The sequence below is a fragment of the Monodon monoceros genome, unplaced genomic scaffold (genome assembly GCF_005190385.1).
Source record: "Monodon monoceros isolate NGI ecotype Baffin Bay Population unplaced genomic scaffold, NGI_Narwhal_1 Super_Scaffold_20, whole genome shotgun sequence".
Lineage (NCBI taxonomy): Eukaryota > Metazoa > Chordata > Mammalia > Artiodactyla > Monodontidae > Monodon > Monodon monoceros.
In genome coordinates, this window is record NW_021703777.1 from 62686091 (window position 1) to 62713149 (window position 27059).

At 41.1% G+C, this 27059-nt stretch overlaps 1 protein-coding gene across 1 annotated transcript; it reads right to left on the reverse strand.

The window, feature by feature from the left end:
* TMEM165 (transmembrane protein 165) lies at window positions 1-25341 on the reverse strand. The gene is made up of 6 exons (XM_029235763.1): window positions 24905-25341; window positions 13732-13957; window positions 5616-5791; window positions 4880-5062; window positions 1008-1113; window positions 1-285 (listed from the first exon to the last, which is right to left on the reverse strand). The coding sequence occupies exons 1-6, from the start codon at window positions 25109-25111 to the stop codon at window positions 209-211; spliced, it is 975 nt and encodes a 324-aa protein (XP_029091596.1). The 5' UTR covers window positions 25112-25341; the 3' UTR covers window positions 1-208.
* Window positions 25342-27059: the final 1718 nt, after the last annotated feature.

Sequence of the window (27059 nt, forward strand, 5' to 3'; positions counted from 1 at the left end):
TCAGTTGTTTTTTGGTTTTTTTTTTTTTAAAAATCCATTTTGCAAATAGAATCAGTGATTATTTCTCTTGGACATAATACTTCATTAAATGGGTCAAACTCACAAATCAATGCTACAAAATACAGTATTTTCCATCACTTTTAGTTATAATATACACTATGTACATAGTTCACCTATCTTAGACTAAATATAAATGAGCAGTATCATGTTAAAAACCAGAATCAGGACTTATAAATAGTGCAGAAAATGCAAATGCCAAAAATACGATGCCTCCTATGATTGTCACTGTAAGAGAACAGAAAAAAGTTTAAGGCAAAAGTCCTCTAAATAAGCCCTGATGTTGCCTGTTATTCTTCTAATCTAGTAAACTAACATTAAAAACAAATTAGGAATACTTGAACAAATGAGAAACACTTCAACCTCATCTCCACAGCAAAATACTTAACATGCCCGACTGTGAACAGTTAAGAATCAGCACTCTTTTACTAACAGAATTATTAAATTGAAACAGTGCTGACAAGCAACAATAGAACTATAACTCATCTTAAAACCCAATTATATAAAAGAGAATTTCCAACAACTTCTGACCACCAAAGAGACTTATTTTTATTCCGTTTTTAAGATCTATCAGCTACGTAGGAAATTTTCAGCTGAATCAGTAAATATGGTCTCCATCTATGATTGCCAATCCCGAAGACACATTTTCAAAGCTAAAAAGTTCTCGTATTTCCACAGGGTTGTTTCACTGACTTAAAAATGTTGACAAAAAGCTACTATGAATCCAGTAATGCTTTGAGATGGTTCTGTATTTTACTAACACCTCCAAGTGAAAAACAACAGTCCACGTTTGCCACAGCAGAGCCAGTACGTTGGACCTCTAAGAGATTATCGTAGCAAAGACCAAGTCTGCTTCAGAAGAAACACATTCTCTTTTCTAGCCTCAGTGATTCTAAAAGTTAAAATAAATGGAATTTTCTTTCTAATTAAAAAAAGAAAAAAAGACTTACCAGTTCTGACAGAGATTTTTTGTGCTATCATTCTTCCTCCAATTACTGCCAGTCCAGTGCAGAGGCAGTGTCCCACTGTTCCACCCACCGCTACGCCATAGGGGTCCTGGAAACGTACCATTAATTTAAAACCAAGGTTGAAACTGCTACCTGAGAAAGATAACTATCAAGCAATGAAAATAGAGGTCAGTAACAACAACAAAAAAAGCATAAAACAATTCTATGAATTCAGCTGTACAATTTATGAAAAGTGTCATGGCTGCTTGAAAGAGTATGTTCCATTCATACCTAGGACTAGAGATAAAAGGAGAATAAACTCAAATCAATGTGTAAGATCAAAGTAACCTAATTCAACCTTTCAGCAGTTGTTGAACTGACTTCACAGGCACTATTTGGCTCTTAAGTGACAAGCGCTAAGGAGACGTACCCTAGACACCTCTTCGCTCAGGCAGTATTTGATACTGTCTAGAAACTACATAAGAGCGTAGCCTCACTGTACTTCCTAAGAACAGAGACCCTGCCTCTCAGTCTCCACCGTGTCCCAGTGCTTTAGCTCAGTGTCAGGACACAGTATTCATTCAGTAAACACCTGCCACCAAAGCAAACTGGAGGCACTCAGATTGGGAAGACCAGTGAAGGTTTTCCAGAAAAGACAGCCCTGAAGCACAAGCGGGAGCACCTGACCTGGCAGCAGGCCAGCAGCAAGAGGCAGCCGCGGAGCACTTGAGTGTTTCTAGAGAGAACCAGTGAGTCACAAGAGGAGGAGTCCCATCAAGGTAGGAGGGGGCTGGGTCATGAAGGACCCGTACAAGCTTAGAGTTTAGACTTTTTAAGACACTGGTTTTTATCTGGGGAGTGACAGGTTATGCTTTAAAAGTCGAGTCTAGGGAGTGAACTGGAGGGGAAGAAGACTGAAGGCAAAGTGATCAATCGAGAGGCTACAGCAATAGCCCTGGGAAGAGACAATGCTGGCCTGGATTGGCATGGGAGACTAGGCAGAGAAAAGCAGATGGATTCGAGAGAAACTGAGGCACTACTGATAATACCTTAGTGATAAGTGAATGACAGGAATGAAAAAAGTCAGGCCTTGACACTTGAGTTCCTCACCCATAATTCTCTAGATGAATTATGGCAATACCAATGTGATTTAAAAGGTAGAGTAAGCAAGGGAGAAGGGGTTTGTGGCTGCCAACAAAGGAGTTAGAAGTAGAGAAGTTCAAGAATCAGTTGAGTTCAAGGGAGAAGAAGTGATGGGACTGAACATCATAACCCCAGGAGAGAATGTAGGAAAGCGCTGACGATACGATCATGAGGAAAGCAACACTGAAGAGCTGACAGGGGAAGAGGAGCCCAAGGGAGACTGAACAGGTGGCCAAGCAATTAGCCTCCCAAGATGACCACGGCAAGCCCCACTGGTGGCTGCAGTGAACTTAAAGCACCAAGTCAACCGGTGAGTCAGAAACTAGAGCCCAGTGGGTTTAGTAAGCAAGGGAGTAGAGCCAACTCCTGTTCCCATCACAGCCAAGCCCTCTGAAACTGAGGGAAGTGGGGGAGGAAGAGGCTTATATTTGGAAGAGAAGCAGAATTGAGGAAGGGGTAAAACTTTTTTAGATGAGAAAAACTTGTGCATATGCTCGCAAAATTGGGCTGGAAGAAAGGCCAAGATTTAAGCCGTAAGTGGGAGCACCGGGGGCTGGAATCCAGAACACAGGTGGGAGAGGACCCACTGTGATGGGTGGCGGTGAAGAAACAATGACCTCTGCTTGCTTCTGTGAAGTGGCAGGAGGCCTGTTTGCTGGGGTGGGCAGTGTGTGTGTGGACTGGGGAAATGGAGAGAGCTGGAAACTGTCTGTGAGGAATGGAAGAGTGGGACCACATTTCCTAAATTCTGTTATAACCTCTAAAACTAATATCCCAGAAGATGGTTTCATTCTATTTGAAAGTGACACTTGAAAAATCACTGGATTTAAATAAAATTAAATGGTTCCTTTAATACAGGAGTTTTCAGAGTCTTTGGTATTTTGTATACTCCATCTTCAAAGCAAAAAAACCAGGATATATTATTTGCCAAATCTGTTTGACCCTGGAAACATTTTCCTCAATTTTTTTTTTTTTTTTTTTTGCTTAGTACCCATTAACATCTCAAAGGATACTAGGATTCTGTGACATCCAAACTGAGAACACTGAATTCTACTGGGAGCAGAAATGAAGTTCAGACTAAAATGGACTGGACTAGACTACTGCATGGGTTATACAAAAAAGTTACCAAAAAAGATTAGGAAGATTAAAGTAACAAAGATAGACAACTGCATCTGTGCTCGTGAAGAGCCCATTGCATGTGCCCGTGGTGCTGCAGCGTGGAAGGTGGCTGACACTGAGTGCTCCCCACGGCGGGGACCCTGTGTGCATCACTTTGTTTCAGCTCAGAGCCACCCTGGAAGTAGACGCTGCAGTGATGTGCTCGCATGGCCAGAGACTCAACCCCAGGCCGCAGGTGCCGCACTGCTGGCAGGGAGCAGGCCCCGGGGGCTCAGGGAGTCTCGAGCCTGTCCCAAGTCGCTCATGCCACTTAGACGACAGTATTCAGAAAAATGCAATGATTCTGCCGTCACGACAGCTCACATGGCAGAACCAACCGCCACAGAATGATCACTTGCTTTCAAGTCCCAATTCTGACAATCTGAATGCCAATAAAAAAGGCTGGAGACCAGGGAAAATATAGGTCAAAGCCATTAAAATGACATTTTAAAAGAAAGCTTATTTTTAAATACGGGACTCAAATGAAAAATCAAGTTCCTTTTTTTCCGCATTTTTGAGGCTTCTTTGACAAAACAGCCCATCCTCAACTATCTTAGCCCTGGCTTTCAACTCTTGTTTTATATTTTGAACTGCAGCCTATGTTGAGGAACTTGTTCTTTTAAGGTAGATATTTCCTAGGAGTTAAAAATAAATTCAAATCAAGCTTGCTATCTAAAAATCTTACCATCTGATTAAAAACAATGTAATTTCATAGATATAAAAATATAAGAAACAGCATTAGTTAAGATCAAGAAGAGCTGAAAAGCAGCAGCAGCCTTCCATCCCACAACCGTCTCTTCAGGAGACCTCAATCAGTGTGAACAATAACAGACACCTCATGTAAAACTTTACTCCCCTCAAAAGAAATGAGGGTTAAACATTTTCTCAACAAACAGTTATCTTTTACAGAGTGGCATCTGACAACTATGAAGAAGATACAGCAGAAAAGCCTAGAAGGCAGACAGCCTCGGCTCTAGTCCTCGTCCCTGCTACCAACTAGCTTATGTCCCCGGACAAGTCACCCAGCCTCTCTGGGCCTCAGGATCTTATCTGTAGAGCAAAGGCTAGAACGAGATAATCTGAAGTCTCTTCTGGCTTAACATCCTAGGACTGAGTAACCTGGGGCTAAGACTTAACAAGTTTTCTAAGTAACCTCTGCAACTCTCAAATTAGTTTTTTAGCACAAGGAACAGAAGAAGCCAAAGATATCTACTTTCAAGGCATTAGGTATTTATTGCCAAACTGGCCTTCAATAATAATATACCGATTTTATGTTCTCAACATAAAGTATACAAAGGAAGTTTCTGAGAAAAGAAAAAACTAAGCCAGAACAACTGCCACACCATCATTTTGGCAAAATTGAAGAGAAGAGGAGTCAAAAGAGAGTAATCTGACCGGCTGTAGAAACTGGGAGAAGGTCAGTTTTAAAGAGCAGTGGCGTAATTAGATCTAAAACAGTCTAGCATATGAAGTCATCCCTTGACCCACCCTGACTCTGTCCTGTGACCTCTGGACCAAAGTAACATTAGTTATGCTTAGTTTTAATACAGAAGCAGTCTCCAAGTACCACTCACCTCTCTAGCTGCCAAAACAATTGTAGTTAGTTGAGAGCGATCACCCCATTCTGCTAAGAATGTTAATGTAAGGGCTTGAACAAAGATGGGTGAAATAAAATGCAGCCACTTTTTCTGAGGTATTGTTGTGCTAGTACCCGTTTCAACATCTCCTGGTCCATTTAAGAGTTTGGTTCGTTGAAACTAAATTTCAAAAAAAAAAGACATTAATTCTAGGAACCAAGTCAATAGAGCACAAAATTACTTAATCTTTCTTTTAAACAGTGTTCAAATTCCATGGGAATATGCTCTGAGAAACTAAAGTTATGTGACCCCAAACTTCTCTTTTGAACCACTGGTCTCACATAGCAACAAATGCTATATTCTCAATTTTTCCATTTCTTCCCAATGAAATAAACAATATTAACTGATCACTCATTATCCTAGATGCTGTGGAAGGAAACAGGTAAAATTATAAACTACAGTTCCTGTTTTTCAGGAGCTTATAGTCAGTCTAATTAAGGAACTTGATTACAGGTGTTCAGTATTCATCCCCGAGTCCTTTCTCTACCACATTCACACTAACCCAGTCCTATCACAGCCAGATGTAAGAACGGAAACTAAACAAAATAAGCTATTTCTGTGTAGCCCACACACATCACAGATATGGATGACTACTGGAAAATCTCTGGATAGTGTTTACTCTTAACAGTTGAGTGCCTTTTTGGTCCAGATGTGTAACAGTGCTCTGACTTACTTCTTCATCTTTTTTCTTTAATTCTGCTTGAACTTCTTCTAGTTCCTCTTGACCTTCATCTGGACTCATCTTTAAGCCTTCCCGAAGCATTCTAATGCCAAAAATGGCAAATAATGCCGTTGAAACATAGTATGTATACACCCTGGGGATGACTGTGGTGGCATAGCCAAACAGAACTGCAAGGAAGTGCAACAGTGTATTGGTTAATTAGCACATTATACACCAACCAAAGAAACAGTTAACTTCAGAAGTCATCATTTACCACTGTTTTAAAGGGAAAATGGTTCACATTAGAAGCTCAGCTATTACATAATAACCTTAAACTCCACTTCTTTTCCTCCACCAATATCGAACCCTTAGCTCTAGCCGATGACTCATCACAGCTTAGCAAGAAATCAGTGGTGCAGGTTGAGGTGGCAGGGCTTGCACACGTATCTCTCATGAGATGATCATCTCCTCTTCAGACACCCACCAGGGGCGGGCTTGCCACAGGTCGTGCAGGGCACAGAACTTTAGTTAGGAGGTTAACTTTGACGCCCTCTACGGATCCCATGATCTAATAACCTGGAAGCTATGCCACTGCCCTATGTGATATTTCTTCATCACAAATCTTTAAATTACAAACTTCTGTAGTGAAGAATCACGACAAGATACTCATGTGGCATTATTCAAACTCTGCAACTATTTAAAAATAAGTATTTAAAAATAACTATATCTTATGAAAGAAAACTAGTAATTCCATATCTATACATATACACATACATATATATCCATACAAACTCACATATATGTCACATAACAGACAAACTTATTCAGTACTATGCTTTCCTATCATCAAGTACAGAGGGACAATTGTATAAATTATACAAAAAAACTATACTTGGAACTATCGATATATCAAGAACCTAAATCCTAACTGTGAAACACATTCACGTTGGTAATACGAAGTTAGTAATTAAAAACTATGGAAGGGCCAGAGGGTATTTGCATATATATAACAAATGCAATTACTCTTTACTTCACCAGCTCTTTTTATAAAATGGGCACAACACTTACAAAACTGCCTGAACATCAAAAATATAACTGCATAGATAAAGCATTCCTTGCTTCATTATATTACAAAATGAAAAAGACTTTAAAATCATGTTTAGAAATGTAAACCTATGCTTATGTGCATCTCTCTATCCAAGTTACATAGGTACGTGTGTATACGTACCCGCACACACACACATAATACAGACATATATTTTCTAGTTCCGTCCACTGAAAAGGCCAAGAAGCCAAGACATCTCAATGACAATGAGCCATCTTTGCACCCAGATCTTGATTTCTAATACATTCCCCACTAAAAGTCTCCTCAAAGAAATGGCTAATTCCAGGACTGGGCAGAGCAGGTACAAGATAAGCCTGCACTATCCTGTTATACTAGAAAGTAAGGAAGAACAAAAACACATAATAGCATGTCACAAGGACACAGGAGTCAGGCTGGAGGGGCTCCTAGCCGTCACATCTGGGACAATTTAAGGAACAATATAGTTAAGTAATTAATTATAAACCACTGAAAAAAAGGAGTTCATGAATTTATATTGATAATAAACATACAAACCAATGGGAGGTGGGGTGAGCTCTTTATCTTAGAGTAGCACGCCAGGGCCCACTGGTAAACGTGGATGGGGTATTGGAATTAGCCATCATTTTGCAAGCGTCGAGGTGAAGTTCAGATCATCTAAGAGTCATCAACTGATGCTAAACTATGGGGAACAGGGTATTTGTATTGTCTTAAAGTGTCTCCCTAAAGATTACATATTAATTGCAAGGGAAGAAGAAAAACAGTATACAAAGAGAAGTCCTTACAGGGTGATCAAAATTAACATCATCAGTGAGGGACAAATGGACATCATGTGCTACCAGATGTGATACTCTTTTAAGAGGGACATGCATCACCTATACAGTGTTCTAGTCAAGAATGCATAACCTCAACCTAGTCATGAGGAAACATCACACAAACACAAAATGAGGAACAGCCCGTTAAAGGGGAGGGGGATGTATCTTAGAAAAATATTATAGAATACATAAGAAAAAACTACAGAAATATTTCAGATTAAAAGACTGAAAAGAACTTAATGTACCACCTGACCTAGATTAGATTCTCTACAAGAAGGAAAAAAGTGCTAGAGAGAATATTTTAGATCAACTGACAAAATTAAAATATGGATGATAGAGTAATGTATCAATGTCTATAAAGATATGTGTCTATGTACTTTATTTCTCTATAGATATATAAACTGTGTGTATATGTACATACATACCTAGAGATATATAAATTATGTGTGTATACACATAATTTTATTCAGATATAAAGGGATAGGACACAAATGCTAAAGCAAATGTGGTAAAATGTTAACAACAGGTGAATCTGGATAAAAGGTATATAGGTGTTCTCATACTATTTTATTTTTGCAACTTTGTAAATTTAAAATATTTTCCATAAAAGGTTTTTAAAATTTTAAAAAGCGACGTAGCAAACCTTTTAAAATCTCCTAAATTTGGCTTTCCTTTTACCTTCAGATAATCTAAAAGAACTATTTACTGACACAATCCCATGTTTTCTGCCTTGACATCTCCATAGAGAGAAAAAAACGATCTGGCACTATAACCTTGTTCTTCTTCCCCTGGTTGCTGTCCCTCAATTTCCTCATTTTTGGAAGTCTTTCCTCAGACACTCGAGTACTTTGGTTCTGTGAATAAGGAGAGGTTATTCCTCTTTAAGCAAGTGATTTGCATCAAGTCAGAAATCACTGATTTACAAGTAATTAAACTGAAAACACTTGGCGCAAGAACATTAGTGTGAGGGGAAAAAATGGCCCAAGGATAAAACTGTGGGGAATATCAATATTTATGGTACAGCTTGTTTTTTTTTCCTCAGAGGGATAAGACTATAACTCAAAGCAGGGGGCATCTTGGAAGCCAAGACAATAAAAGGATGAGAATGCCCATGAATGTGGCCTGAGGGGCTCATTGAAATGAAAACTGAACTCTGTAATAACGAAAGCTGATTACTGAAGCCTTTAAAACACAGACTTTCTGGGGGACACGGATGAACAGTTTGTGAAAGAATCTATTTGCAGAAGTTCAACTTCCATGGGTACTTTTCCCTAAAACTCATCTGCCTGAAAACATGCTTGTAGCTGAGGAGTCGTGCGGGTTCTCCTTTCTCACGTCCCTTCTTCACAGCTGCCCTCTGCTCACTCTACAAAGATGCCTTTCACCCAGCACCTATGGTGCGTTTCCCACAGTATGGAAAGATATCCTAGGGCACCAAAGAGAGGGTCTGAAATACTGGTATCCCCAGTCAAGGCACCATAAACCAGAGATGGGGCTTTGGGTCTTCCCTGTCTTATACAAGTTTCCTATAAGGCCACGGCATTACAAATAATGGCATTTTAGGCACCGGAAGTAACGGTCATGGACGAGAAATAGGGTATTTGGACCTCAGTAGGAATACTTTTTACTTAGAAATTGTGCTTCCTTCATCCTCCAACCAGGGGGATGCTTTTCCCTAAGGCAGAGTCTTGATACAGCAAAGAGAGCATCAGAAAAGATACTAAATCCCAGTGGCTTATTTCCCCAGGCAGCTCACACCGAGCTGGGTTCCAGGCCCAATCTGGCCAGCCAACCATTTTAGAATTAGAATTCTAAACAGCTAGTTGCCATGGGGACATATATCATGTTTATTAAATTCAAAAACCAAGTAAATGTCTTCTGACAGAAAATAAGCCTGACTTAGATGGCTCACTATGGGGCAACTGCCATGGCAATTAGGCAATGTGGTAGACATTTTCCATAAATTGAATGAGCTAAATCTGTGGCTCCAAGGCTCCAGAAAAATATATTTTAAACATGTGATCTGATACAATTTTTAAGATGAAATCATTTATTGGTGAAAGTACACTGAAATTAAAAATATTTCAATTTTCTCAACCATTTCTAAATATATCCAATTAAACAGGGAATTGGGTTGGCCAGAAAGTTTGTTTGGGCTTTTCCCCAAGATGTTACAGAAAAATCCGAATGAACTTTTTGGCCAACCCAATACTTCTAAGTAAAAGACTAAACATGTATAAGAACAGTCATTTGATGAATTTCAGAAAAACACTTTTTGGTATACTCGATGGTTTCCAACTCTCTGCTTCTAACAAAATTGAGAGAAGACCTTATTAAGTTGTCAGTTGGTAAATCATTTAAAATCTCCTGATGATAGACCAGTATGTGATTTTAAGCATATATATAACCCAGGAGTTCAATGAACTGAGTGACGTGGCTATAACAAAATTCCTTCCTGTCTACTTATGTGAATAAAATTTCTCAGCTCTTATACCTGTTTTTTTTTTAGAAAGACCAGAATTGATTCTAAACCTAGCTTCATTCTAGCAATAATTATCATCCATGGACATATAAACTAATTTTAAAAGAACAGTTCTATCATCTCATTAAGAGATGCATTTCCAACTTTTAAAAAATGTTTACTTAAATTTGTGATATATTTTGCTTTGATCAACTGTATGCTAGTAAGTATAACTCAATCGATAAATGTTAACATTTAGAGACTTAACAAAGGAAATTTTCACCATCTTCTAAAGTTCAATTTAAATGCATATTTTTGCTGCAGATAAATGACAGAGTGATCCATAAAAGATTTTCAAGCAAAAAACTTATCATCATTAGAGTAAAATTCTATGAGGAAAGTAAATGAAAGTAAGAATTAACGGAGGAAAAAGAACAATGTAAATTTCCAAATGTTAAAGCAGAGTTTACTCATGTTTTTTTAAAGGAATGATGGTGGCAGTGATGGTACGTATCAAATTGCTAATGGTATTTAGATTCCATTAGATGTATTTTACAAGAACAGGCCAAGTAGGCCCGAGACCTGGGACAGCTGGTGCAGGCCCACCCTGGCTGAGTCGGGAAGGAAATCAATGTTGACTTACAGCTGCTCCTACCTCCCCGCTGATCGCTCTCCTTCCTCTCAGGCCTTCTTCCAAATCTGCCCTGGGTTTCTCTATAGTCACTCCTCCTAAGGAACAAACTCACAAAAACTGAGAAGTTGCCTCTCTTGACGGCTTTGAATTTTAGTGAGAAATTCTGAAAACAGCCAAAGACAAGAATGCCTGATGGAGGCTGTTCAAACATCGAGCTCTCTTCAGGGTGGGACGGGGCAGGGGGAGACGCCTCTCACAGCCTCCGCACTACTGGCTGCCCATGCCTCTTCCACCACGCATGCCTGGCCACAGACCCAACACTTTTCTAGGCACACAGGTGGTTCTAAACAAGTACTTGTTGAATTAATTGGCCATTTTTGTAAATAATGTGAAAATATCCAAATAAATGGTTCAGTTGTGCCCTGGGCACAGGTGAACCATACCTAGATGCAAAGCCTCTTTATGATAAGGGGGAAGAGAACTAACTGTTACAGAACTAACCATCCTATACAACATGGTTTGCTTGTTTTACTTCATTTAATCTTTCTTACAATTCTGTAAGGATTGTTACTATCAGTATCCTGAGTTTACAGCAGACAAAGATTCTCCAGGAGCTTAAATAACTTAGAAAGTCATAATGGAGTAAAAATATAGTTATTTCCCAATGACTTTTAAGCTTCAAACCTTTTCCCAATAAAATTTTAATTAGCAAACAGATGACAGTAAATTGTTCTCAGAGGAAGGATTGGGGGCCCATAGCCACCCTGACTGTGCAGCCTCCAGCCCTCATCCACCTCCCCCTGCAGAACCTCTTACCCTGAAGAAAACCATCAGAAACCCCTGGATTCAGAGACAGACACAGCCTTTGAATCCCAGCTCCACTGCCTGTGAGCCACGAGTGCATAATATGTCTCTGCTTTCTGTTTGTCCATCTGTAGCAGGACAAAGGGTTGTCCTGAAGCGGGCCTGAAGCATCATGCACACAGACGGTGCTCAGCAAATGGCAGCCGTGTGACCTGCTCCTGTCTGCATGATGAGCAAGCAGTAGAGGCTAGATTCAGCCCCAGGCTCAAGACGTCAGGTCTCGTGCCTTTCCTGCCCCCCACCCCCCAGCAGCTCCACGCTCCTAAACAGAACATAGAAAAAGGGCTCAGGACCCAAAGGCAAGCCAGTTTAGGAGCGAATCTGGAATGCTAACAAGAAAGAAATAACACTGGCAAACAGAAATTTTGCAAAGGAAAGCACTGGCTCCACACTTACAGACTGCTGAAATTCCCCCGGAACTGAACTCAACCATCTAGGGGGAATGGGTACAGTGTGACCAGGCTGATGGGAAAAAAAATGGGGTCAACAGATTTGACCGGGGAAGCAGTGTTTAACCTATCTCGAAAGACTGTGTTTAAAATGTATAATGTCTGAAATTTCTTTTTTAATCAGTTTGCAAATGCAATATAAATTTAAATATTGTGTAACAAATGTTAAAACACTTATAAGACAAACATAAAAAAAAAAAGAATACCAACTATAACAATTCTACACAATACACCAAAAATTAGATCTTTGAAACTCCTTGAACTTACGATGAAAAGTGAGAGGGGGTATAGTGTTTCAAAATTATTTTAGAGATATACAAGGAAGAGGTTTGAAGACCACTGATACAGCCCATTCCTTCAAATAGTCCAGGTGAGAGGAGCTGTCAGTACCAGCAGCCAGAGGGAGGTGGGCCAAGGGTCAGGATGAAAGAGACCAGCCCCACTCACCGCTGAGGGAAGGGAGCTAAACCCAAAGAAGGGGGGGGGGGGGGGAACGCATGGAGCCAGGTTCTGAGGAGGGAATGCGTGGAGAGAGGACAGCCTTCTACTTTATCCTCAAAGCTGGAAGTTTCAAAACTAAAATTCTCTGATATTATTCAAACTCATTCCAAACAAGTGACTTCACCATTTACAACCTGCTCCACTATTTCCTAGAATCAGAATTTGCTTTTGAAGAGAAAATTTCTGTGTGTGAAATATGAATAATGCTAATATCCAAATGTGAAAAGTAGTCAATTTTTTTATTCAATAAAATACTCATTATAGTAGGTTTAAGAAGACAAACTTTAACAAGCATCCAAGCATCCAGAAATAGAACCTGTCCTGTACTTTAAGAGCTGTGTTTCAGGAGAAATCTAAGGCATGCTGAAAGAGAGGAGTGAATGACTGAGCACCTGAAATATAAGATCTCATTTTAATACAAACCGCAACCCTGTGAGGCAGCTAGATACTATCTCCGGTTTACAGATGGGGAACTGAAACTCAAAGAGGTTAAGTAACTTACCATTAAGTCAATACACAGCAAAATGAGACTCCAATCCAAGTCTGGCTCTAAGGGGAAAACTCGCTGTTTTCCATCCAGCTACATGGCTCAAGGTAGCTTTTGAATCAGAGACTAAACTATGTTTAATTATGTAGTGTTAAGTTTACTTTCTCCTGGTCTTAATTCTTTGAAAAATTGAAGCCTATATAATAGTAACTCAAATAGTGATACAAACCGGGAATCTAAGAATGCTTCATGCCCTGCTGTTGGGGTAAGAGGTTAAGAATAGCTTAACAAAACACAATACTCTGAACATCACCCCTCACTACTGATTACCAAATGCCCTTCAACAGAAAATACACAATTCTCTGTGGTTGCTTGCGTCCTGTTTCTAAGATATCAGATATAAATTTCTCTGGACTTAAAAAGGAAAAAGAAAAAAAAGCAAGGATAGCCATAGCAAAAGCAAGGATCAAAAAACTAGTGAATAAATGAGGAGCATGTATCTTGACTGTGAATAGCTAAAAATTTAATTTCAGGGCTTCCCTGGTGGCGCAGTGGTTGAGAGTCCGCCTGCTGATGCAGGGGACACGGGTTCACGCCCCGGTCCGGGAGGATCCCACATGCCGCGGAGCGGCTAGGCCCGTGAGCCATGGCCGCTGAGCCTGCATTCAAAAGTGCAATATCGTTTTTAGGAATTTATGTACTGTAAACATTTTCTGCTTACTAAGTTCTGAAACATGAACCAAATTCCAATATAACTAGTTGAATGATTCAGTGACTTAATACCACCATGCTTTCTCTTTAATTCAATGAACTCATTAGGAGGAAAAAGCACTCACCTGATAAGCACGTCATTAGGCCCAAGGCAAGCATAGCACCAGCCAACACTGTCAAACGATTATAGCGCATTGCCATGATGGCTGCTATAAAAAATGTCTTATCACCCAGTTCAGATACAATGATAACTGATATGGCAGCCACAAATGCATGGATAAATCCCAAATTAGTTTGGGTAGCTGGATCTTCTTTATTGGTATGAACTGGAGCAGCTGGTGTAAATCCTTTCTGAAATTAAAAAAAAATACATATTTATCAGCTACTTTTTTGAAAAAAGTCATTATTTTAAACTTTTATTTTGAATGTGAATTAAGATTGTTTTTCTGTCATGGTCATTAGACTTATTTACTGTCTAATCACTTTGAAAGCCATTAGCAATGACAGAAACCTCTGATTGATGCCTGCTACAATGGAAATCCAACTACAGGTCTACAAAACAATTTTAAAAAAAAAGAGTAGAGACCAGCTATATCCACACATCAAAATTACCTTGTTTTCTAAGTGTGAGTTGAGATTTAGTTCTTAGCTATGTCTCATTCAAATTTTTATTCATAACTTGTGTGTAAGACCCAAGGTATGCTTATCAAACATTTAACAGGAAGCTGAGAGAAATTTCATGAACACTTACGAGAACAAAGTAGGATCCGGAAAGCTCTCAACAGGCTAGAAGAAGAGTTGGCTCTAGCTAAGATGAGATCTCATATAGCTGGATATATGGTTGGTCCTACACTAAAAATATCCTAGGCTGAAATGTGGCCTAATAAAAAAGATAAGCCAGAGTCTCAGCTGGTGTTAAGGTCATTCTGAGTTGAAAATGTGACAAAGCTCCAAAAAGGCAGCAGGCACTTTAAGCACTTTAAAGAGTTAGTGACAAGCCCATCTTCTGTGCTGCATAGCCCTCACCCAAAGTTCTGTACTGGCTCTGAGGCAGCACATTTTAAGAAGGCACTGCCCTCTGAAGATTACTGCAGACAAAAGAGACTCTAAAGCCAGGGACTGGCAAGCAACAGCTAAGAGTAAATCCAGCTGAGAATGACGTTTACGTTTTTTAAGGGTTTGCAAAAAAAAGAAAAAGGGAAAGAGGGAGGGAGGGAGGGAAAGGGATGGAGGGAAGTAGGAAAAGAAAATTATGCAACAGAGACCTTAAGTAGCCCGCAAACACGTGGCCCAAACCTAAAATATTTATAATCTGGCCCATGACAAAAGGAAGTTTGCCAACTCAGTCTCTAAAACAATCACATAAGGGACCAGGAAGGACTGGGTGCCTATGTTCCAATAATTGAGAAAGTCTAATGAAAGTCTATATGGTCCCAAGAGATAGAACTAAAAAGTTATAGGTGGCATGGCAGGTTGTAGCTTAACACACACAAAAGATTTCTACTCCACAGGAGCCCCCAGAGGCTGAAATGGACTTCTAGAGAGCGTAGCAAATTCCCCCCTCAACGTGAGAGTTCCAGAGAAGAGAACCACCACCTACAGAAAGTGCGCTCATCAGAGGTTCTCAACCAGGGCGGTTTTGTCTCCCAGGGGACTTTTGGCAAAGTCCGGAGACATTTTTTTGTCACAGCTGAAAGGGAAACTAATGGCATCTAGTGGGTGGAGGCAAGAACTGCTGCTACGGACAGGACATAATGCGTAGGACACCTCCTCACAACAAAACATTATCTAATCCAAAATCTCAATAGTTCCTAGGGGGAAAGACCCTGGACTAAAGGAATCACTTCTAAAGGTCTCTTCCAATCTTAATTGCCTATCTTTAATTAATTTTTAAAGCCTGTGAGTCTCTAGAAACCTGAGGGATAAAAAAGAAAAAGAAACCCAAGAATGTATGTGATTTTGGACAGAGTATAAAAAGAAGTACTTTTATTCACAAAGGCTCCAGTCAGAGATAAGAATAAAATCCTAAATTTTTAAGTGTGCGTGTCATTCCTTAACACATGACATAAACTTGACTCCCAAATTCCACGGTAAAGATCAGAAAACTTTAAGCATTACTCAGACTAGACCTCTGAGCTAAAAATTGGGGAAATTTAACAATTTAGAAAATACTTGGTGTGAGGGCTAAATCAAAAGGGCAGCCTCAGAAGCTAGCTCTTGATTAAGCAAGTACCATTTTAAGGGATTTTAGCTTTCTCTCCATTATCATTTTAATTCCAACTATGCTGATCTTCTTGTCTCTTCCAATACCCTATGAGCATTAAGCATCATAAAAAATATAAGCATTTTCATTCAACTTTCACTAATGCAACATTTTCCTCTTGGAAATACCTTTTGAATGAAAAAGTTTCATTGCAAAATATTTAGGACCTGAAATCCAAGAAAATTTTTTAGGAATAAATATTCCTAAAACATTTATTTACAACCAATTAGCTGCAAGCTCAAACAGAAAATGTTTACTTTTAAAAACAAACAATAATGATCAAAACCACAAATTCTCATCGTTTTATAATTCGCAGCCATAAAACCGTGGCCACGTTACTTAGCCTCTCTGTTCCTCTGTGAAATGATGAGAATAAAACTTGCATTGCAAGCACAAAGCAAAACAAAACTACATATTCTTAAAACCTTTCTATATACAAAGCACAAGAAAAATTAACTTACAGTTTTTGTTATATATTGAGCTCATCCTGGATAGCCAAAATCAGTGTTAAACAGCCACCAACCACGGTGTGATAAGAATTTAAAACAAAAGTACCAGGGTATTATGAAGATAGAAGATTTAAAAAACTTGAAGTGTTAATAAATAGGGGCAGAAAATGATCAATTACCATTCATTCATTTGTTGTCGATCAATTGCCCAAGTGATTACTGTGTACAAGGATCATCTCCTTTTTCTAATTCACCTTCAGAGTGACAGAATGTACTGGTTTAATAGGTGGGCTCTGGAATCAGACTTCCAGGGTTCATAGCCAAGGTATTACTGGTTACTGTATGACCCTGCGCCAGTAAGTTTACCTCCCTGTGACTCAAGTTACATCTCTAAGATGAGGGGTACCTATACCTTACAAGGTTGTTGTGAGGATTAAATGAATTACTACACATAAAGCCCCTAGGATGGTGCCTAATATACAGTAAGCACTCAGTTACAGTCAGTTATTATAGCACACCACAACGTGACCAGTTGAATCTTCCTAAAACTAATTTCATCATGACCTTCTTATGCCTAGAACATAAAATGCAAATACTTAATTCTGGTAACTATCCAACATGTCCCATCTAATCACATACCAATTCCCAAAGTGAACCTTGGTGAACCTCCCTAATGAAGGATGAGCCAGAGCAGCACTGTCCAACAGAAAATAATGCAAGCCACATAATGAATTTTTAAAATTTCTAAGGGGGGCTTCCCTGGTGGCACAGTGGTTAAGAATCCGCCTGCCAATGCAGGGAACATGGGTTTGATCCCTGGTCCGGGAAGATCCCACATGCCACAGAACAGCTAAGCCCTGGCACCACAACTACCGAGCCTGTGCTCTAGAGCCCGCGAGCCACAACTACTGAGCCCGCGAGCCACACCTACTGAAGCCCACGTGCCTAGAGCCCGTGCTCTGGAACAGAAGCCACCACAATGAGAAGCCCTCACAACGAAGAGTAGCCCCCGCTCACCGCAACTAGAGAAAGCCCGCGCGCAGCAACGAAGACCCAACACAGCCCAAAATAAATTAATTTAAAAAAAAATTAAAAATAAAATAAAATTTCTAGGGAATTCCCTAGCCGTCCAGTGGAGTTAGGACTCCATGCTTCCACTCCAAGGGGCACGGGTTTGATCCTGGTTGGGGAACTGGGATCCTGCAAGCTGCGCAGTGGAGCCCGAAACAGTAAAATAAAATAAAATTTCTAGTAGCCAGATATTAAAAAGTAAAAACAGATAAAATTACTTTTAATATTATTTAATTTAACCCAATATATCCAAAATACTACTCTAGGAATATTTTTCAAATGACTAATGAGATATCAGTATTTAACCCTCTTTTTTTGTTCCTACCAAATCTTCAAACACTGGTGTGTATCTACTCACTGCACACATCTCTTGCACATCTCAGTTTGGACCTGCCACATCTTTTCAAGTGCTTAAAAACTGCCACTTGGCTCATGGCTGTAGTACTGGGCAGTGTGGCTCAAGAACACTTCAAGTTTTTGGGTAACACAAGCCTTCAGTCACGCAGTCCTGCTTCCCTTCCTACCTTCCTATCATTATGCCCCTATTCATCCACATTCCTCAAGCCCCAACTTATGTAGAGCCTCTTGAGCAAGCCGTACCTCAACAACTCCAGCCCCTTAAGGATCCCACTTCCCTCAAACTGCAGGCATACTGTGGGCAATGAGTCATACCAAGTACATGACTGGAACAAAGTTTGAGGTAGGAACACTCAGGGAGTTAATCGTTTTGTCCTAGAAACGCGTATGAATGTAATGTTATCATTTGTAATAATTAAGAGACATAAATAACTAAATGTCCATTCATAAGGAACTGGTTAAATAAATGGTAGCTCCATATACTGGAATATTACGGGGCTAAAAATAAGAACGTTTTATATACACTAATAAAAAAAATCACTAAGACGTTTTTAAGTTGAAAAAAGTACATCTTATGTACATAGTTACTGTATGTATGTTATGGGGCAGTGAGTTAGGGAGGTATATAAAGTATATACACAGTTGCTAATGAACCGGAAATCTCAGGACACAGTAACAGTGGCCAGGGAAGGAACCAGGATGACTAGAACAGGTGTTGGCAAACTTTTACTTAAAGGGCCAAATATTTAACCTCATGGACCGTAAAGTTTCTTTGGTAATTACCCAACTCTGAGGCTACACCCTGAGATCAGCCGTAGGTAACACTTAAACGAATGGCCTGGCTCTATTCCAACAAAACTTTATTTACAAAAACAGGCAGTCAGTGGTAAACTATAGTTTGCTGACCCCAGTCAGTGGTAAACTACAGTTTGCTGACCCCTGAGCTAGAATACAAGAGGAGGTGACACACTTCTCATTCTACATTTTTCTGTACCTTTTGGATTTTTCACCATGCACATGATTAAAGACACCTATTGTGCACCACTTCAAAAATCTCTTGACCCAATCTCTTACTCCAGCTAGGGAGGACCAATTCCTTGCAGGCTGTAACTAGCTTTAGGCAGATCCAACCAGAAAGCGCGGTACACATACTTACTCCCTACACTACCCAGAAGTATACAGGAGTTAACCCCTGTGGGGCAACCTTTGACCAATGCGGAGGAATCGATTCTGAGGTTCATTACATTAGGCTCCCAGAAAGTCGCAGCAGGATTCATACTAGTCACTCGTGGAGTGGCTAACTTCAAAATGCATCAGGTACATGCATTCTCCTTCTGCCCTGGACTGACAATTTGAGAAAATACAGGCTTTATTCTGATAACAGGGAGTAAACCACCAGATGAATGGTTGGGGTAAGATAAGAAAGATAAACTGGGCTGGGACCGAAAAGCCTGTATGTTTATGGACCAGCTTAGAGGCAAGCGAGAAGCCCTTTCAAGTTTCTGAGTAGAAGACACAAACGTTATTAAGGCACTGTGACTAACAGATCGGTACAGAAAGTAGAGAATATAGAGAATACAGGCCACTGGACCAATTAATTAGAAGTAGGAGGTCTGCTGCACAAGACCAATGTTGAAGACAAAATAAAGGAAAACATTCTGCACATGATGAAAAAGAAAAATTAACAGAATTTTTTAAAGGCAAAGAATCAAAGATGCTATTCATATTCTCATAAGGTATACGGGAAAGAGGAATAAAAATAAGGGGTTTGGTTTCACACATGTTCAGTTTGAGGATAAAAAGCATTTCAAATAAAGCTTTCCAAGAAGTCACCAGAAATGAAAACCTGGGTTTAGGCCAGCACAGCCTCAAGGTATGTATTTGGTTGCTGGCAACCTGAATTTATCAGCTAGTCTTGCAAAGGCAGAGATTACATTGAAAAAATGAACCTTAGACAATGTCTATATTTAAGGAAGGTGTGGAGGGGGGAGAAAAAGAGAAAACAAAATTGTCTTAGATATTTAGAGGCGCAGGCAGGAGAACACCACAGATGGTTCAAGTTAGGGGCAATCACCATTTCACTGAGCTGCTAACTAAAGGCCAGGGATTTCCATATCCATTGTTTTGATACTCGAAACCTTAAAGCTGTTATCCCAACTTAACACAAAAGGAGAAGCTGAGAACCAGCAGAGTTAAACCATTTCCTCAAGTTCATACAAACCAAGATACATCAGGAGTCTTAAAAAAGTGGATAGATAATAGCGTCAAACGGGAACTGAAAAAGAGCCCTGGATTTAGCAATTAAGTAGGTTACAGGTATCCTTCAAAAATTAAATTTCAATGTAAAGACATGGGCTGATGCCAGATAACAGAAGACTAAGGCAATGTGGAAAAGCAGCTAATTCCCTAGTTAAAAATTTCATTTACAAAACTGAAGAACAGAAACTAATGCAGCCAAGTAGAGTTAAGTCATTGGCCTTTTTTTTTTCCCTCCAAACAGGAGAAACCTGTGGGCATGTGTAAGCAGATAGAAAGGAACCAAAGAAAAGGAGAGAATAAAGATACTGAAGGGAAAGTACTGGAGGTCAGAGGAGAATGGGCACACGGACAGAAAGAAATATGGAAAGGGTGATCGTTTTGTCCAATTCAGAAGAAAGGCAGAAAGTACTGGCATAGAAGCAAATATTTAGATTAGTAAAGGACAGTCACATGCAGCAGTGACTATATTTCCAATTTTGGCATTCCACTAGTCAGTTACACAGTGTTAAAGTAATGAAACACAGTGTTTTCCTTAGTACAAATACCACCCTTTCAGTATTTTAATTTGGGTCTGAAACTCAGATCATTTAATTTGATCTGAAACCCAAATTATTTACATCCTGATAGCAGAGTCAACAACTTATAATTAGAAAACAAAACCAAAAAGCTTGCTGAATAAAACTCTTTAAGTTAAAATTAGTTCGAAATTGAAAAACTGTTAAAAATCTCCCTCATTTAGAGAGTATCCTTTTATTCTTTCATTTTCTTCAGGAGATGAAAATAACAATTAACAATGAAAAAATAATTCCTATTCTAGTTCCAGGGCTCAAATGAACACATACGTGACTGTAATGAAATTGATACAGATACCTGCATCAGAATCATCTACACGTGATGAACTAGAGAAGATGAAGATGCTTTCTTTGGAACAAAAGCTAGAGCCTGCTACCAAGAAAAAGACTGATGTCCCTGCAAAAACAAAGTCCCTCAACAAAAGTTACCACCCAAGAGGTAAGATTATTTGAAGATAAAGAAGTCACAGGAAAACGCTTAGAACTGTCTCAGAACTGTCTCCTTGCCATTACTTTATTATATGAAGTCAGAAAAACCTTTCAGAAATTGGAAAAATGTGCACAAAAATACACGTGTAACTTAAACAATGACACCATGGATAATCTTGGTTTTAAAAGACTGCATTAATATAAAGAAATAGGGCTTCCCTGGTGGTGCAGTGGTTGAGAGTCCACCTGCCGATGCAGGGAACACGGGTTCGTGCCCCGGTCCGGGAAGATCCCACATGCCGCGGAGTGGCTGGGCCCGTGCGCCATGGCCGCTGAGCCTGCGCGTCTGGAGCCTGTGCTCCGCAACGGGAGAGGCCACAACAGTGAGAGGCCCGCGTACACACACACACACACACACAAAAGGAAATAAAATTATATTTTATTATAAATTTTCATTATCACCTTTTATTTGTGGATGTTTGACTTTTTTTCCATAAATTTATTTTATTTATTTATTTTTGGCTGGGTTGGATCTTCATTGCTGTGCGCCGGCTTCCTCTAGTTGCGGTGAGCAGGGGCTACCCTTCCTTGCAGTGTGCGGGCTTCTCATTGTGGAGCACGGGCTCTAGGCACAAAGGCTTCAGTAGTTGTGGCACACCGGCTCAATAGATGTGGCTCACGGGCTCTAGGCGCGTGGCTTCAGCAGTTGTGGCACACGGGCTTAGCTGCTCTGCGGCATGTGGGATCTTCCCAGACCAGGGCTCGAACCCGTGTTCCCTGCATTGACAGGTGGATTCTTAACCACTGAGCCACCAGGGAAGCCCTAGCTTGTTGTTTTTTAAATAATATTTTTATGAATGTTACTGTTAATTCATATTAGAATAATATATTTAACAATTACATTTTTCTAAATACATTTTTATTTTAATGAATCTTTAAACAGCTGTTTTTATGAATGTTACTGCTTCATAATGTATTTATAAATTTTGACATTTGAAATGTATTAAGTGTATTTAATTTCACTGATTTTTTTTTTAATGAATTGCTTTGACAGCAGAACACCAACAAATAAATGCAGTAACATCATGATCGTTTCATTCTGACACAGCAATCATGAGTAAGACAAGGGTCTTCATACCCTTGGCATCAGTCTTAGCTGTAAGGAGGCTAGAATTGGGAGTTTGGACTGGATGGAGCAGGACTGCAACTTAATGAAAATGGAAGAAAGTTTAAAATATTGTGTGGAAGGCCTTGGTGTTAGAAGATAATAGACAAAAGAAATGCCAAGAAACAGTAAAGCAGAAATACAGTAAGGAGAATGTGTACGGGGTTGAGTGACAGGCTTCTGTGGCTTTATCAACAGTGCTTCACAACCAGAGCAGTCCTTCACTGGCCCTTCCAGAATACGCAGCAAATTATAAATTACCTCTGTTAAATCTAGCTGATTTCCCCCAACTAAAGGGACTTAATGCTTCTTGTACTACATACTCTGCCCAAGGAAGGATAAGAAAAAAAACTGAGTATGTCACTAGAAGTAAACTGCATAAACGAAAGGATCTCAGTAATCTTGCTTTAAAGCACCCTATAAGATACAACTACAGGGCTTCCCTGGTGGCGCAGTGGTTGAAAGTCCGCCTGCCGATGCAGGGGACGCGGGTTCGTGCCCCGGTCCGGGAAGATCCCACATGCCGCGGGGCGGCTGGGCCCGTGAGCCATGGCCACTGAGCCTGCGTGTCCGGAGCCTGTGCTCCGCAACGGGAGAGGCCACAACAGTGAGAGGCCCACGTACCGCAAAAAAAAAAAAAAAAAAAAAAAAAAAAGATACAACTACATTTTTATAATACATCTTATATTTGAAAGCTTACCAATACATTTTTTGCTCTCCATTTTCATAAGTCCACACTCACACAGTGGCATGAAAGCATATATTTAAACATCCTACCCTTTTAAAAGATCTGCTCCATGCAGTTGCAAAGCAAAACAGTTGAAACTTTCGGATATGCAGTGATGCTGAATCCTTACTTACGTGGCTATTAGACTGAACTCTGGCCATATTTTACTTCTGCCAAGTGGACAAAAAAAAAAGCAAATGATACTTACATTACATAGCTTAGAAAATATGTGAAAGAAAAATCTCTTCCGATATACTATAATACCATAGAGGGAAAAAGACACTTGAGCCATAACAAAAAGTTACGTGAAAATATAATTAAAACAAAATAATTAGATTCTACTACAATACAGAAGAGAGTAAATTCCTATCTAAGAAGAACCACAGAGAATATATCAAAATAGTAAAGACAAAAATCATACTATCTTGTGCCTGTCCCTTCCCTTCACATCCCCAGTTTTAAAGACAAGCATCCTTAAGACACTTAAATATGGTCACTGGATACTGCTGCCTTTTTTTTTTTACACGGCTATACTTCTAGCTGTCTAAAAAGGTATCAATAAGCATACCTACCATTATTTGTATCTCAAAAACTACTATACGACTAAAACTTTAATGCAAGGCCTGGAAAGTTGCACAACCCAAAATATTTACCACTTTAAAATAAACTTCTGATAGTGAGTTAAGTGACAGAAAGCTAAATGATGAACACTAAGAATGAATTTCATGAATCACCATTTCGGTTCAATTTCAGAAGTGGAAATGGTGAGCGGGGTCAGCTGAGCCCACGAGTGACAGGCAGGAGAGAGAAATAACTTTTTGCCCGGAAATTTTAGGGAAGTCTTCACGGAGAGGAGATATCTGCTGGTTCTTGAAGGGTGGGCAAGGTTCTGATCAGTAGGCTTCAAGCTCACTAAAGCCCTTTTATTTAGAGGCCTTTTGTTGGAGAGACTAGCAACAAGAGCACATGGCGTGTCTTGGATTTGAGTACAGCATATGATTGCGCAAGGGAGTGAGGACTAAAAAGTCTAGAGAGGTTGACTGGAGCCGGATCACCAAAAAACCTGAACATCTTGCTGAAGAGGCTGGTCTAAAATCATTATGCCGGGAAACTCACTGAAGATTTCTGAGAAAGAAAATGGAATTCAATGTTTAGGAAGATTAGTTACCTGGGAACATGCTGAAGGTAGCCTGGGGTGGAAACGGGAGGGTTGAGTGCCAAATGGTCCCCTACTTGAAGACACTACAGAGGGCCTGGATTCAGGAATTCAAATTGGAAACGAGGAGAAAGCCCGGGACCCACACTGGGACTAAATTTAAAAACGCTGCTGAGATTTTGAACACTAGTGACTGATTCTATTAACATAAATTAAGATGTTAATTAATATCTACTTAGTGAAGGCCAAAATGCAGGATCCTGGTACACTTATAAATTTAGTCTTGGCATCCCACACCGCTGCAGCACTCCTTACTGTCAAAGACTGACTGTTCCTCTGCATTCCTAAGGCTACTTCCTGCAAGCCAGAGCACGTTTTTAAAAAAGTGAGAGTCACGCTTCGTTATCCATATACATTTGGCAAAAATCACAAGTCGTGCAAAGCTGAATTTGGTAAACAATTTGGGATAGTCTGTTTCAACAATGAAATGGCCCATGTTATTATTCTCAGAGAATACGAAAAGCCTCCCAGCTGCCCTCCGTTAAAAACTTTCTACTTGGGATGAGTATTTCCATCTCTCTAGAACACATCTGATCAACAAGACGCCCATTCCTCAGCAGCATCTTTATCCTCCCGAGCTAAAGGTTTACAGTTGGACTCCCAGCTCTGCTCTCCCCTCCCCTCCCCCCATAAGGAGCCGGGCGAGGCCAGGCCCGACCCGGGAAAAGCGCACTCCTCGGTCTTCCACCCCAGGGAGCCAGGGCCGGGCTCCCCTCCCCCCCGCTGGCAGCCTGCGTCAAGGGCGGCGCTCCGGCGGCGGCGAGCCTGGTACCCGGCCCGTCCTGCTCACCTCGACCCGGGCCGGCTCAGGGCCCTGCACGGCCGCGGGCTGCTGCTGCAGCTGCTGGGCAGGCGCCGGAGGTTCCTTGTTCCGGTGGCTGAGGTCTTCGTCGGGTACGGCCCGGACCCCGGCCGGGGCCCACAGCAGCGGAAACAGCAGGAGCAGAAGCAGCCGGGGCGCAGATGCGCGGCCGCTACCCCGGGCCGCCGCCGCCATCCCGCCCTCCGAGACAGCCGCGCACGGGCGCCTCAAGAGGAAGTGCGGGCGACTGGAAGCCTCGACCCCGAGCCGTCCCCGGGCGCGTCCCCCACGCCTAGCCGCCACCTTTCAGGGAGGAGCCTGCAGCATGCGGGAAGTGGCCAGGGCGGACGTGAGGCTTAGGTCAGGCCGGCGACCGTGGCCAGTGACTCGCACTCTCCTCGCCCACGGTGGCCACACGACTCCCCGAACTGTCTCAGCGCAGCCCGGCCCAATTCCTCCGGGCTCCGCCCCTGACTGTGACGGCCTCCCATTGGCCTGGCGTCCGCCTCGGCGTCGTGACGTCCTCGGGCAGGTTGAGGTGAGACTCGCGCCCTCTTCCTATTGGACCCGGCGCTGCCGAGGTACAAGTCGCTGCGTGACCTTCCTCGCCTCGCATCCTTCTCGCGCTCCACCTGGGACCCGTTTCCCATCTGTCTGTCCACCGCCCCAGAACCGCACGGCTCTTTACTTCTTGTTCCCTCCTGAGTCTTTTGCCCTAATATCCAGTCCAGCCTGTCTCTTAGCCTTTCCTAGATGTCAAATTAGTTCGAACGCCCTGGCTACGTGGCAATTGCGGGAGCTTCCACAGCTTAGCCGGGTTCCGCTCTCCTTCACCGATTCTCGGTGCCGCCTCCGACCCGGCGATCTACTGAGGACAATGTGCTTAGAGCGTCAGGATGCGATTATTTAAAACAAACATCTGAGATGAGACTTAGGAAATAACAAGAAAAATGTCAAGCCTTGTTTTAGATGTTGTTTGTTTGCCTATAATCGCCCCCAGACCAAAAACATCTAACATTACCCTTTTCCTGTAACGCCTTTTCGTTTTACGTGTTTTGTGCCACACCTATCTTAGACTGGCCTCTTAATATGTTTGGCTTTTGAAATTGAGTGTTTAGGATTTTTGAAGGATGGGGATTGGGGTGGGCAAGCATAGGAAATAGGAAAGAATGATTGGTTGAGAATATTTTTACATCTTATTTTTTAAAAGTTGAGCTATTTAGTTATCAGAAGTGTGACTAAGGTTGTGCTAAGCTTGAGGCCAAGGCAGTATTATAAATACTTTATATATATTAAGCCTGTACTTTGTGAAGAACTAAGGAAGGTTATCAGTAAATACTGGAACAAGAAATTAATCCAACAAAACAATCTGTGGAAGAGTGGACAAACCTACTTTGAATTCACTGAAGATACCATGTTATGTCATGGGTTAGTAAAGCTTTTGTCCATGCTGTTCCTGTCTGTAACTAACTTCCTCCTTTCTGTCATTGTAAACTCCTACTCATACTTCCAAAACCTGTTCAGGCCTGACCACTCAGAAGTCTTCCCCCAACACCTCCTCTTACAGAATTCATCAGTCCTTGCTTCATGCTACTGTAGATTATACATGTTTCTATTACTGTGTTAGTAACTAGGATGCCATACAGCTTGGCATACAACTATTGTGCCTCCCAGTTCATCCCTAGGATGCAAACGTTTGAGTCTCACAAACTAGTAGAGAACCCAGAGGTGTGAACTATCCTCCCTCCAACACCCTCTCCTTTACGCCTACAGCATTTGCTGAGCTTAAGAGGTAACTGAAAGGAAGTCTGCTGGCTCAGTCTAATGACTGAGACAGAAGGGTGAATGCAGCAACACTGGCCATGTGTCCTGGATTCCTGGAAGGTGCTTGGCTTATTTTCTGGAATGGGCCCCTACACTCCAGAGCTCTCTAACAGGAAGTACTCATGGCTGAATTCCCAGCCACCTTGGCAGATGTGGCAATGAGGAATTACGGGTTAAGCTGCAGGATGTCTATGCACCAGCCACTGAGTGAGGGGTGGCTCAAGGGCAAGGCAGCAAAGCTCTTAGTAGATGTAAACAGACATAAAGCCTTGCCCTCAGGGGGGACCTGCACAGTGGGGTCAGTGACAGTGTCAGAATC